General features: G+C 35.6%; 1 protein-coding gene across 3 annotated transcripts in view; it reads right to left on the minus strand.

Moving 5' to 3' along the window:
- Positions 1–383: 383 nt before the first annotated feature.
- Positions 384–14,400, minus strand: part of Ccdc50 (coiled-coil domain containing 50) — a 57,917-nt gene continuing 43,900 nt past the window's right edge. Inside the window, exons 6-12 of one of the 3 annotated variants that reach the window (XM_048346941.1) lie at positions 13,834–14,361; positions 9,052–9,167; positions 8,008–8,052; positions 7,798–7,902; positions 6,159–6,238; positions 3,482–3,588; positions 384–1,936 (exon numbers count right to left, since the gene is read on the minus strand). In XM_048346941.1, coding sequence (XP_048202898.1) covers positions 1,917–1,936; positions 3,482–3,588; positions 6,159–6,238; positions 7,798–7,902; positions 8,008–8,052; positions 9,052–9,167; positions 13,834–14,361 — 1,001 coding nt within the window. In that variant the 3' untranslated portion in view covers positions 384–1,916. Of the gene's footprint in view, positions 1,937–3,481; positions 3,589–6,158; positions 6,239–7,797; positions 7,903–8,007; positions 8,053–9,051; positions 9,168–13,833; positions 14,362–14,400 lie in introns of those variants that run through there. The other 2 variants (XM_048346943.1, XM_048346942.1) reach the window with 2 other exon arrangements.

Here is a 14,400-nt window from a genome sequence, read left to right on the forward strand (position 1 = left end):
TCGTGTGGTAGGTGGCCTGACATCTGTTGACTGAAGTGTATCCAGCTAACATTTCACAATAAATAGGACTGAATAAAGTACATGAAGAGCCAAGAAAAAAATGCTGAGTTTCAAAAGTAAAACTGATCACTATGTGATATAGAAAAATAAACATTTATAAAGTAAAAATATGGCAAATAATTTGCCTAATAATCAAATAAAAATACAGGTGTGTTTTCTGAATTTAAAGTTACCATTTTAAAGCATGAATAAAAATCACAGGGAAGATAAAAGAAAATCTAGCCATTACTTTAAGTCACCAAGGCTGTGCTGTGGATATTAACATCTCTGCATGGATATCGGCTTGCCACTAGCCTTCATTTTTGTCTTCCCTTCCCTCCATGAAATGGAGACTTTTCTATATTCATTTCATTATAACTGCTTAAGTCCTGTTATTTTTCCCTTTCCTTTATTTTCTCAAAGTGACTAGACAATTTCAGGTTTCATATTTTTCCATGTAATTCTCAGGTGCCTTTTACTTAAGTCCCTACAATAAAAAAGAAACTTTATGAAACCAAAGGTCTTTCTCAACATGAGAGATCCAAATCCACTCTGGGAATCTGTTTGAAATACCTTCTCTGAATTCTGCCCAATATTTAGAATGTCTGGAAAATAAGGCAAATAGAAGGCAGTTCCCAGGACAGGAAACGTTAACACTTCTTTCTCTAGACACTTACATATTTCCTTCCTAAATAAATTCCATGTATAACAAAAGACAAATTCATACAGTGAAAAAGAGCAGGAAATCAAGCTGAAAGGATATGTTAATTATGGCTTGACTGCCATGTATGTGAACAGAGAAGTATGATAAATTATATAAATAAACATGTCCATGAGTCTGCAGCCACACTGATCCGAATTTCGAAGAGAAGGCCCCACTTGTAAAAATGAATACAATATGTGGAATCAAATACTTAGTAAAGAACCACTCCATAAAATTCAATTTCATGTTGATTATTAACTGGGAAATAAAGCATTATTGAGAAGTTTCCAACAAATAATGCTCTTTCAAGCAAGAGGAAACCTTCAGTCTATAGCCATCAGAAAGATTTACAGAATCTTTTCTTTTAAAATGATCTACTTTCATCCCCTTAGCTCTTTCTAAAAGCAAAAGCAAAACAAAGGATATAAAGATTATTATTTTGTTTTTTTGTCTTAAGTTTTCAGCTGATTTTACAAATGGATGAATTAAGATTTCAGGGAATGAAGTTCTTGACAATAAATGCTAAGAAATGTTCTTTGCTTGTTTTCTTCTGAGAGCCTTGCTATTGCAGAAGCAACAACATAGTAAGTATTAAATATGGTATACAGGCCAATTATCCCAGTGGTGCTTATAAATATATATATGGTCCATGTATTCAGAACAATTAATTTCAAATGACGCTGGTGTTTCTTTTTTAAATACTTTATGGTCATAATATTCTATCTTCCTGAGAATAAAAATTAAAGCTCTGTCCTTCCAAACATCTTCCAAACTCCAAGAGCTACCTCATATTCTTTTATTCTGTGTTTCAGCCAATGATACCTCTGACTTGAATTCTAGCTGCTACACTGCTACATAAAGCCTAGTCCTTAGGTGTCAATACTCCATGATCAACAAACCATGTTATGGAGCATGTGGAAACCGTATCCCAGGAAATATACATGTAGCACTGTGGTGGCCCCTACCCCAAAGCTACATTTTCTTATACTGCCCAAGTGATCAGAAATAGCAAAAACATTCAATAGGAATTGAAATTACTGATAGTTACAAAAAGCACTTGAGAATAAATCCTAGGAATGCAAACACAGAGGGATAAAAACAAATGTGGCATACAATCTGTATCATCCAGGTATGTGCTACAGTGAGTCCATTTTCAAGACAGCTTCCTAGATTTTTACTGCTTGTAATGGAAGCCTGGGTTGGGAAGAGAAAAAGCAAAAACAATTAGGAAAAACATATCTCTGAATCTCAGTACGTTTTCTCTGCTTAAGCAAAGTAATTTATCTTCATGTTTATGTACTTCAAGTGGCCCTTCTTTTCGTTTTGATCATAAAGTATCTACAGAGTCAATTGTTACTTTAATATGACCATTTTATTTGTTCCCTGTCTCCCCCAAAAAAGAGTAATGAACACAGCATTTGAAACAGAAAAATACCAATAATTTCCAATTAAATTAGGAATGCTGACATTCCACCAACAGATGAAAATTATGACAGGTGAATTCTTTTGATAAATTGTGTTCAATGTCCAACTAGCCTCATCTTTTATACAACGTCTTTTATCTTAGTTTCAATATTAGGTGGATATCAATGGGGGAAGGAAAGCTTTAGCAATTAAAGTATCATTGGATAAATCCTTAAAAATTGTATCATAACACATCTATTAATGAAACCTAAAATCTACTACAAACTTCAAAGTACTCATTTTATGTGGTATTAACAATTCTGCATTAAATTTACATCGCCTCTACTTTGCAAATGAGGACGTTAATATAAGAAGCTATGTCTTTATTTCATTTTACAACTTTCATAAAGATACACATACATGAATATATACGTGTGTGTGTATATCTATATCTTGCCATTTTAAGGGGTAATCCAATTTAGGCATCTATATTATTCATTTTCTTTATTTCATTTCTCTCCGCGTAAACACTTATGTGGCATGTACATGTACTTATTTGAAATCTAATCTGTAAACACAGGCTGGTGGAAATTAAGAATCCATACAGACTAATATTTTTTCCACAATCCCAGGGACACAACTGTTTTTCATATTTCAGAGCTTTTCAGATATTTGGAATATTTGCATAGACTAACAGCTGAGGATCCCTAACCCAAGAATCTGACATGTAAAATCCTACAAGAGTCTAATACTTTTTGAATAGCAAGTCAGCATTCAAACGTCTCAGAATTCAAATTTACCTATTCAAATGCTAAACCTGGATTTTAAAAAGCAGCCCAATAGATCTAAATGAAAGTTATAACTACTCTCATAGGAAAATGCAAATACATAGAAAATTTTGTATTCACTTTAAGGTGCTTTTGCTTTTTAGTTATTTCTCTTTGATTACATTTCAACAAATAAGGAACAATATAATGATGTAGGAAAAGATAATTTAATTTACTCCAGCAATCAAAAAACAGTACTTGGTCTAGGAATATGGCCTACTGGCAAGAGTGCTCGCCTTGTATACATGAAGCCCTGGGTTCGATTCCTCAGCACCACATATATAGAAAACGGCCAGAAGTGGCACTGTGGCTCAAGTGGCAGAGTGCTAGCCTTGAGTAAAAACAGGCCAGAGACAGTGCTCAGGCCCTGAGTTCAAGACCCAGGACTGGCCAAAAAAAAGAAAAAAAAAGTAAAAGATAAGAAAACAGTACTTTATTTTCCACAGGATAAAGCTTATAAAAGGAAAAAAAAAGTAGGATTTGATCACATATACTCTACTCTACCTACCTTTATGAGCAGACTCTGATTTTGAGAAGTGACGAGTGGAATTGTGCTGGTTTGTAAAGTGTGTGCAATCTGGACCCTCGGCTTCTGTCACAATAGCTGGGTGTGTCCTGAAGAAAAGCCGAATTTTAAAAGATATCTAAGTAGTAGTAACTATAATCCCAACTTTCATTGAGTTACACAGGTTAAAAATATTTTCTGCAGAAATGCAAAGTCAAAATGCTCCAAAAATCTCACTGAACCTCCTAGATAGTTGCATGAACTTAAATCAATTATTTTAGCCTATTCTTCCTGTGTTTTGATGGACATAATTGAAATAAACAAGTATCTCAACACCTTACATGCCTGTGGCCCAGTGCAAGTGAAAGAAAGGCATATGAGATATGACTCTGCCATTAAAAAGCAATTATTTTGTTCTTGTAGGTTTTACCAAAAAAGAAAGAAAGGAAGAAATAAAAGAACAGAAGAAAAGAAATTAAGGAAGGAAAAAACAATGGAGTCAAGACAGCGAGAGGCCAGTAAGGATAGAGGAAGAAAAGATACTTTGAAAAACAAAATTTCACAGGCCAAATTCCTTTGTCCACTAGGTGGCAAAATAGGTCTAAAAATAGTTTCAACTTTCTATGTAATACATACATAACTTTTTATATAAAAAAGAAAACACTGTTTTAAAAACCCACCCTACCCTGGGTATGCTGCAATAGTAATCAATTAACCAATTATCTTATTCTAAGCTCCCCCTTCAAAAAAAAGAAAAAATTAATCCAGTGTTCTTTAGCTTTTTAAAATAAAAATTGGAAAAGTGTTAATAAACTTTTCAAAAAGGTATATTTTTCTATAACAAGAGACGTATAAACCAATCAATAAAACCATTTGACAAGACATTAAATTACCACAGGCACTGGTTGCTGTTTCAAGTTAGGATCTTTATCCCAATTATCTTATACTCATAGAATTACTTAGGTAGTTACAATAATGAAAATTGGATTCAAGGTTGCTGGCTTCTATTTGTAAAAATGAACATTATTTTTTTCTTTGTTGTGCTGGAAATGGGTTTTTAAAACATTATGTTTCAATATAAATACAATTCAGCAACTGTTAGCATGGGGGGGAAGATATGTAGAGCTGTTTATTGATTAGTCTTTGAAGATTTTTGTTTCTTTTTAATTACTGTACCATCAGATGTGTACTGTGAAAAGATTAATGGTATGTATAAAGAGCTTTATCAAAGTCTACTGGAAAAAACACTACTCAAGTACAGACTGTAAACCAAAATGTATCTGTGTATGACATAAATTACAAATAGCGAGTACGGTGCTAAAGTCTACACCAATGGAACTAGATGAGTGCTATGCACTTAATTTTAAAATAAACTAGTTTTCACTAAAAAAAAAAGCACTAACATTAAGTTCAAGTGGTTTTATTATTCTAAACTTTATTATTTTGTACTCAATACAGATTTTTGCAAATATTTTGTATTGATAAAGATTTTAATCAAAACTTCTCACTGTGCCAGGCTCTGGTAGCTCTTGCCTGTAGCTACTTGGGAGGCTGAAATCTGAGGATCTTGCTTCCAATCTAGCCCAGACAGGCACAAGTCCATGAGACACTTATCTCCAATTAACCAACAAAATGCCAAAAGTGGAGCTGTGGCTCAAGTGGTAGAATACCTGAGAATACCTGCCTTAAGCAAAAAGTTAAGGGATAGCACCCAGGCTGAATTCAAGTCCAGAACCAGCACAAACAAACACCCTCTCGTTCTTTTTTTTTCTCAAAGATGTATTCAAGTCTTACATTAAAACATAGAACCACGTGAAGTTAATATTGTATTGAATAATTATAAGATATAATCTTGAGGTTTATAAAATTAAAGTCAGTTTGGTACCATGGACTATGTAATGTAGAAACTGACACAAGAGGATTCAAATATTTCTTCCTATCCCTAGCACCAGGAAGGTAGATATAAACCTGTGTGGATAGTGAAGACTCCCTTGCTGGGAATTCTACATAGATTATCTCAATTTGTTCTCAGTGCAAGTCTACATGAGCAGCTAGTACATATATATTTCAGAGGTTAAAAACATAAAAAATACATACATTTAAAAGGATGAAGTGATGTCTTGACACAAGTATGTGTCGTGTAATGTTTACATCAACGTAAATACACCTTTCTCCTCAAACATCTATCATTTCTTGGTGGTGAAAGATTCCACACTTCACTGAAGCTTTCCAAAATGTAGAGCTCATTGCTATTCATTATAATTGGACTTCATGGATAAGAGCCCTTTGTGTTGCACTGGAATGAGTATGGGCATATTTAAATTGAGCATTTTTAAATGGCATGTACTAACATTGTAACCACGAAGAGATCCAGTAACAATTTAAAATGAGATTTTATTTAGAAAAATAGTTAATATCCTCTCTCCCTAGCTCTGGTTTTAAATACATAAATGCTAAAGTACAGAGATATGAATTAGTCCTCAAGAAAAAAAAGCCACATGTTCTTTATACATCTCACTTTCCATAAAATATTCTTCACTTATAACACTGTAATACTCGATACCACCTCAGAATGACAGATTTTGTATCTCTTCTCTAAACAAGTTCTCTCAGGGAACTGGGTATTTCTTTACTTACCTATACTGTACTTGCTCATTCTGCTTTTCAAGTATCATCTTACCTTGCTGACCTGTCATTCTTAGAACGATGAGATTCATCACTCTCCTTTGACTTTGGGTGTGTTGATTTAGATGATTTTGACTAGGAACAGAAAAACAACAACAACAACAACAACACACACACACACAAATAAGATTTAAGAAATATACACACCATGTCAAGGTTTTCTTCAGCAATTTTAGCTTACTTTTATTTAAGCAATAAAGCATTTTTATAATATAGCCATTTCAGTTTAAAATAAAAAGCTGTCAGGACAGTCAGATGATAACTAGACACACAAACATGCCAACCCACAAGGCCACAGATTATTAACATTAAGAGTTTTATAGAAACACATTAAGAACTGGAAGATTAGGTCTGGGATTTCAAGTTTTCTTCTGTACATTTTGACTTAGGACTGATGATTTTTTTAACCAGATCCCTAAGGAATATGCAAGTCAATACTCCATCAAAGGAACAGTACCAGTACTAGTTATATTATTTGTTAATCACAGATGTCATAAGGTTCCTAGCCAAGTGTTTATTACCCTGTGACTTTTCTGATTTTTTAATCCATAAAATACTTATCCTTTTCTAGTTAACAAAGAAACTGAGTAACTGGCAAAAGCAACTGAGAAAAGACCTTGAATATCTAGAGGGTAAGGCAGAGCTAACTAAACCTAAGTAATGTGGAAATAATACTTTGCTTCAAGACTAATACTTGGTAAGTGAACCAAAGGAAACAGCAGAGCAATAATTTCAGCATGTCTTCTTTTGCCTTATAACCATTACTGATGCTATCAAGTAGGACCAGAGACCCAAGGGAGGATTTCTGAGAGAGAAGAGTGGTAACTATCAACTGGATCATGAATGCACTGTGACAAGCTCAGTGTCAACTCCCTCCAAACAATGGTTTTACTGCATGAATTCTCTTCTTCATCTGCTCTTTTATTCAGCTTGACCTTATATGTATTCACTGTTTACAAGTGGACTTAATGGATAAGAGCTCTTTGTGTTTCCACATTGGTCCAGAATGGTTGGCTCTACACAGTCATTGAAAGCAGTTTGCTAAACAAAACTTGAAATCACTATATACAGCAATCAAATTATTTCAGAATGATTTGTAGTCATTGTCTATTTTGTCTTTTACCAGATTAATGAGGAAACTCATGCTAAAGAGTCCTTACACTGTGATATAATATAATGACTGTCATGATAGCAATCTATCAGTCTTCCATAAATGAAGTTACAACAAAACACAAAAGGGCCAGCTAATGGAAGAGATGCAGAACAATACAACATGTAGTCAGAGAAAGAATATGTCTGAGAAAATGTTGGAAGCATATGAGATGCTACCTTTTCTTACTACCTGCGTATATGAAAACTAAGATCATTCATGACCAGAAGCGTCTGCAACTCAGTTGTCAAAATGCAAAGAATGAATTTTCTCAACCTCAGCTGTAACTTTCACATTGCTGTCTTCAGGAAATTTTCATAATGAAACAACTTCTCACACATTAGATTCATAGGTAATAGAGATTACTATGTATATCCTAAATACATTTGGAGAACTTACCCTATAAACACAATCCCTTTTCATTTTTTATTTTATTTCTAATTAAAACAAAACAAACACACACCAAAAAATATTTAAATTCTACCTTTGATTCAGGGTCATGCTTTCTTTTGTCCAAAGAGGACTTCTCCCGATCTTTGGCTTTTTTATATGCTTTCTTTTCTTCAGCCATTAGAAGTCGAGCAATTTCCTAAACAAAATCCAGTCACTATCATTACCTACAGAGTTAGTGTGGAAATTACTGGGATGTTTTTAAAGAAATACCATGTTAATAAACTCATTGACATGAACTTACCTCATCCTGGGCGACTTGAGCAGCTCTCATGTCCACCTGGGTAGCCTGTGTTAGAGAAAACAGACACACGAAAGTCATTTCATTGGAATCTATGCTTTCTATTTAAAAAAAAAAAAAAAATCTTCAACTGGCATCGGGTGCCAGTGGCTCACACCTGTAATCCTAGCTATGCAGGAAGTGGAAATCTGAAGACTGCAGTTCCAAGCCAGCCAACACAGGAAAGTCTGTGAGACTGTTAAACCCAATTAACCACTAAGAAGCCGGAAGCAGAGCTGTGGCTCAAGTGGTAGAGCACAAGACTTGAGCAAAACAGCTCAGGGACAGTGCTGAGGCTCTGACTGAATTCAAGTCCCAGTACTGGCACACATAAAAAAATTAATTAAAAAAAAAAAAGAACTGGCAATGAAAATTAGCTGTGAGTTGCTAATACTCTGGCATACTTTCACTGGCCAGAGCAGGGGTATATTTGATCAAATCTAGAACAGTTTCTGAAGAAAATTGCCAGAACTTAATAATGCAGAGCTTGGTACATAAGAGTTGTGTTGCTAATGCTTACTCAGCAAGTAATGGAAGTCCCCCTCTCCACCAGGACACATTCCCATGCCCTCAGGGTATCTGACTCCAAAGACAGTCTACTACATGTTTCCTATACACACATACATAGAGTTAGGAGAAAGCTTAGTTTACAAATTAGGTCCAGAAAGATGAACAATATTAAAAGAATACATGTAGCACTATATTATTATTAAAAGTTGGTAGTTGTTATTTCAGGACTTCCCATTGAACTTTTTGGACTACACTTGGCCCTAGTCATTGGGACCACAGGTTCTAGTTGTGGATGAGGAAATAACAATGCACTATAACACTGTCTATAGTTCTCGAATGATAAGGGCTATTGAGCCATTTCATAATCCCTATAACATCACAATGTAATTGAATTGTTAGTCAATACACACACACACACACACACACACACACACACACACACACACACACACACACACACACTAATTCAACTAAACTTTTCCCCTGAAATGTGCTTACCAAAAGTTCTTCTTCTTGGAGTTTTCTGGCAATCTCAGCATCATACCACTCCTGATCCCGGTGGGTCACTCGAGATGGAGTAGAGATAGATTCTTTCATCACTCTTGGCTTCATTCCTAAAAGAAACTCAATATAATAAGGCAACTGTAAACAGATACAGGTTCCCATTATTATCTACAACTGATCATACAGCCTCCATACCAGAATTTAGTGTGGAGTACATCTCAAACACACTTTTCTCGAAGCATGAGAGTGGTGATAGATAACCAAACTGTCCTGATAAAAATCCCTCTCACATATTTCTTCAACAGCAGAGAATCATGCACGAAACCTCCTTCACAAAATAGGAAATGGAAATAAAGAAGTCACTGAAAAGAAAAAGAATTTAAAGAAAAAGGTTACAGCATCAGTTCTGAAAGGCTAATTCACCAAGACAGCAGTGAAAGAGAAGCTTCTTCTAGTCTCATAGGCTACTTATCTCACTAAAGAGGAGACAGGAATACAACTGTAAGTTACCTGAAAATATGTTAGCCCAACAATGGCTTCTGATCCACTATTTAATGTCATTACTAAATGTTAGGGAAGACATAATATACAAGAAACATCAGAGTACACTGACAGAATCCTATTCTGGGGAGAAAGGAACACGAAAGACTAAGAAGTCCTGCATTTCTGGCTTTTTACTTTGACATATTACAGGCATAATCTACCTATTCCTTTAGTGGTTATTAATTACAGCAAATGTTAATGGTTGTTTCCATTTTGTAGGTATTTCCTAGGTACCCTGCTTTAAATTATACTTACTTAATAGCATGAATGTACTGTGCTCAGAAATTCTCAAAATATTAAATGCAGTGAACAGTTTCAGAGATCTGGAATAGTGACTTTCAATAAACGGACACTGAAGGAAGAAAATGTATTCGCAATTACCTATCTCTTTATGTCAGTGGTGCTACAAGCCACTGACATATTGATATATTAAAATTTCTTGGGAGTGCTTTAGAAATATAAAGGTATTTGTCCAAAACCCTAGAAATTCTAATTTGAGAAGGCTGGGTGAGCTCTGGCCTTGTGTAAAGTTTATTTGCTTCAAGACTTTCCAGCTGACTCTTACTTGCAAGTAGTGGTTAGAACCACTAAATGTATGCCTCCATCAAAGTAAATTAAAATGATTATCAAAAAGCCTCGTCATACATGATTCTCTTGTTAAAACAGACACATGCACATGCACACACATGCCTACACAAACACACACCAAAAGTAGGGTATCTTATTAAGTTTATTTTTGTAGAGGTTCAATCTAACACTGTGGTAAATTCAAAAGCAGACTTACATGCATTTACTTTTACCATTTCTTTAAAAAGTGAATATAAATCTGAGTTTCTTCTCTTCATACTTATTAAGGAACTGACTAATACAGATCACTTCAAATTATATCTAGGGCTTCTAGATCTTATGCTATGCTGTGCTGTATTTCTGACTAGTTTGGGACGAAAAAAAAATAGATGCTCCCAAGAACAGACTATACATAAGTGGGATTTCTCTGAGTATTCTGGAACTGTCTAGAAAGGTAGACATTGGGAAAGTAAATAAAACTACATGAGGACCTTAGCACTGGAGGAGATGAATGGACAGATATGCTGTTATACCATGCTCCAATCTATAGAAAAAAGGCAAGCAGTGCACAATCCACAGCCTCGCTCACAACAATATGCCAAGCTTCTCCCATTTTGCTATCTATATCCAGTTAGAGAAGGAAATGCTTGCATTTTAAGACATTACTTTCTTCACTAGGATTGAGGACATGGCTCAAGTGGTTGGACTGCCTACCTAACAGGTGCAGGACCCTGAGTTCAAAGGATAGTACTCTAAGAAGACAGAATTAACCAAGAAAATATTTTGCCTTAAAATCTATGAGAGGGAGGGAAGGGGTGACATTGTATAAAAAGCAATGTAGTCTTTACCTCACTTACACAACTGTAATCCTTCTGTATATCACCATTATAGTAAATATAAAAAGGTCAAATCTATCAAAGACATTGAATTCTATCAAATATATAGTGAAATGAATGTTTTTAATTATTTTGACAAACTGATAAGATTGTAACTACCAGCAATTAAAAAAGAATGACAATTTGGTAAAAGTCAAAATACTCAGGGGAAATAATTCAAATCCTTGCTATATTGTTGGAATTGGTAATTCTCATTAAACTGAATTCTTGCATTTACATGACTTCCTAGTCTTTATAAGTGCTCTCTCTACTCAGGTGATTTAAGAGTTCTATAAACCCAAGTAAGGAACCACAGTAGCTCTGTGAGAAGCATTCATTACAGAAGCAGAGATGTTTTTAAAACTCGTTTAAGACATAGTGAATTATAGGCAATTAACTGAATGGCTGGCTTCATTTGGGCAGCCTGAAATTCCAATCAGGTGAACCATAAATTCTGTCGTGTGTGTGTGTGTGTGTGTGTGTGTGTGTGTGTGTGTGTGTGTCTGTGTGTGTGTGTGTGTGTGTGTGTCTGTGTCTGTGTCTGTGTGTCTATGTGTTTTTCGGGTGAGACCCAGGACACTGCCATGCTAGACAAACATTTTTACGACTATATACATCCTTAGCCCTGAGACACTAATCTAATTGTTTCTTGTTTTTCTGTTAATCATTCAGTTTGAGAACACAACTTCCCAAAATGAATACAAATAAAGCATCCTTTTTAATGTCTCTGAATAAGATAGAGTGCTGAAAGTACTGCAAGATAAATTTATTCCAAGCTTGAAACAAAATTACATGGTGACCAATAGATTTGATATCATGTAGGAATATTAGATTGATGAAAGTACTGCAAGATAAATTTATTCCAACCTTGAAACAAAATCGCACAATGACTAATACATTTGATATCATGTATTTTTTAAATTCATCTCACATGAAGGGAATGTCAAGTACATTTGACAAACCATTAACAACAGATAAAGCAGGTAATAAATAGCCTTCAGAGGATAGAAAGAGGATAACTTGCAAAAGTGATAAGCTATTTAAAAGTGCAGTTCAACAGAGAAATGTGTTTCAAAGGCTAGGTATGATTTGACTGCCCTGTAAGAAGTTAACCAACCAACTATCTAGTTTAGCAATTTAGTTTTATGTTACTTTTTCAACTGACTCTATGAATGATGCTGTGTAAAAGTTCTTGGAAAAAACTGTCATCCTTTGAGTTTCTTCATTATTGAGTTAAATAAAACTTTGGCTGATGCTAATAGCCTTAAGAACTATGGGTTTTGTTGTGGTGGTTTTGTTTTGTTCAGGTTTTTTTCTACCCCCAACAGCAAGTACATAGTATGACTCTTCTGAACTATTCCAGAAAGGTTGTGAATTCAAATGACAACCTGGCCTGGAAAGGTAAAATATATAAGGCAGGCTGACTGCAATAAAACAAATACTTCACAATTCACATTTTAATAATTTTAATACAGACTAGCTACACTGTTTTTAAAGCTCTTGTCATAGCAAAATAAAACAGCATTTGCCTATAGTTCTATTCTCCACTGTTCTTTCTTCATCTCTGATTTGGCAAATATATGTTTACATATCCATCAAAGGCTTAACCTTTTGAGGCTCAGACTAAAGCATAAATCCCAAAACAGGTGTATTTGTGGTAGATTTGTGGCTTGGTAAACTAAATTTTAATTCTCCTTGTAACTAAGTCCTTCCATCACAGTCAGTAGGATAGGAAAACCCATAGAATCAATCTAAATCTGAAACCTTGAAACCACCTTCCCAGCCACAAGTAAAGTATAACTGGGCCATAGCAGGTTCCTCCTTTATATTCCACTCCTTCCTGATAACTTATCCATCTCTGTGAAACTTCAGTGAGAGTTCAATGAAACCAAGGATGGTGAGCAGGGTCTACTAAAACATCAGACAGTATGCTGTTATGACAGCATCTTAGCTCCAGGGAAAAGTCTCATCTCAGATTTGTTCCAGACAGCACAAAAAGCAATTCATCACTAGGGGGTGACAGACAGACTTCAATGTTAAGTCTCAGAGGTGACGAAAACTTAAGGCTCATGTCTAATTCATTTATAGGTACCAAGACCTTACACATGTTGATACTTTACAAACATCTGTAGAGTTACAATTTGAGAAAGAGCATAAAATGTAACTTAAGAGCAATGACTTTTAAACTTTAATTTTGTAAGAATGGAAGTCTAAAACATGCCCAAACTAAGTCAGAAATTGATCTTGTCAGGGAATCACCTATTTTTCATTCTATGTTGAAAATAATCTGAGGCCCAGAATTTGGAAATACTGTCTTAAAAGATTTGACTACCCAACTCCTCATTTTACAAGTGAAAGATGAGGTCTAGAAATTCGAGTGCTCTCACTTTTATCAAAACACAAATCCTATTAAGTACTTATCACCACATCTTCTGGGTTCACTGAAATAAAACCAGAAATTCAGGACATTTGATTAGGTCTTCTCAAATGAAGAAGTGCAGAGGTTTGGGCATGTTCACCTGAAACCAGGGCCTGGTAGAACCCTCCTAGGCATCAATGTATCTCACTGGAAGAACTTCTGAGGAATCAGTTTTTCCTCATCACAGAAGGAGAAAGGCACAAATGTTTTCCTTGCTCCTCCAGACTTGCACAGTGTTTGGTGTCAGGATTTGTTTCAACAGACATGAGTACAAACCACAGAGGAAGAAAGGTTACTTAATATGCTTATGAAATGCATTGTGTAATATATACATATAAAATCAGGACTTCCAATGGGGCTGTCCTTTATTACCTGGGTCATGGAAGTGGTACAGCTCTTCTCTCTCTGAGAAGGGAGGAGTCCTGGGCCTGTGTCTCCTTTCTCTGTGCTCACTTTGCCCATGGTCCCTCCCATATACAGCTTCCTTGAAGTGAAGCCCCGATTTCTGTGAGGTCTTGGGTGAAAGTGGGTCTTGGTGTCGGGACTGCTTTGCCCAATTCCGAGTTTGATGGCCATTGTGAGCCTCGCAGTCATCACTCCCAGAGCTCAGAAACACCTCACCACTAATCTTGGGAAGTGGAGGTCTCCGAGACCTCTCTTGATTAGATTGCTTCCTTTCCTGCTGCTCCCTGGTAATTTGGGGATCGTCCCTTACTTTTCTCCAATTAGTGGATGTCAAGGATGTCTCTGAGGAACAACGTTCTTCCAACTCTTCCAAGCTCTCCAGTGGATGTCTTGGTTTCTCCTTCCTCTGCTTCACAGTCTTCACTTCACTTTGCAGTCTATGAGATCCTGAGCATCCAGAACCCAACTCCCTGGCCCTCCTTGACCTTGGCAGGTCTGAGAGGAGGTAGAGGGATGTGAAAAATAAAATGCACA

This window comes from Perognathus longimembris, chromosome 5 (assembly GCF_023159225.1).
Source record: "Perognathus longimembris pacificus isolate PPM17 chromosome 5, ASM2315922v1, whole genome shotgun sequence".
NCBI lineage: Eukaryota > Metazoa > Chordata > Mammalia > Rodentia > Heteromyidae > Perognathus > Perognathus longimembris.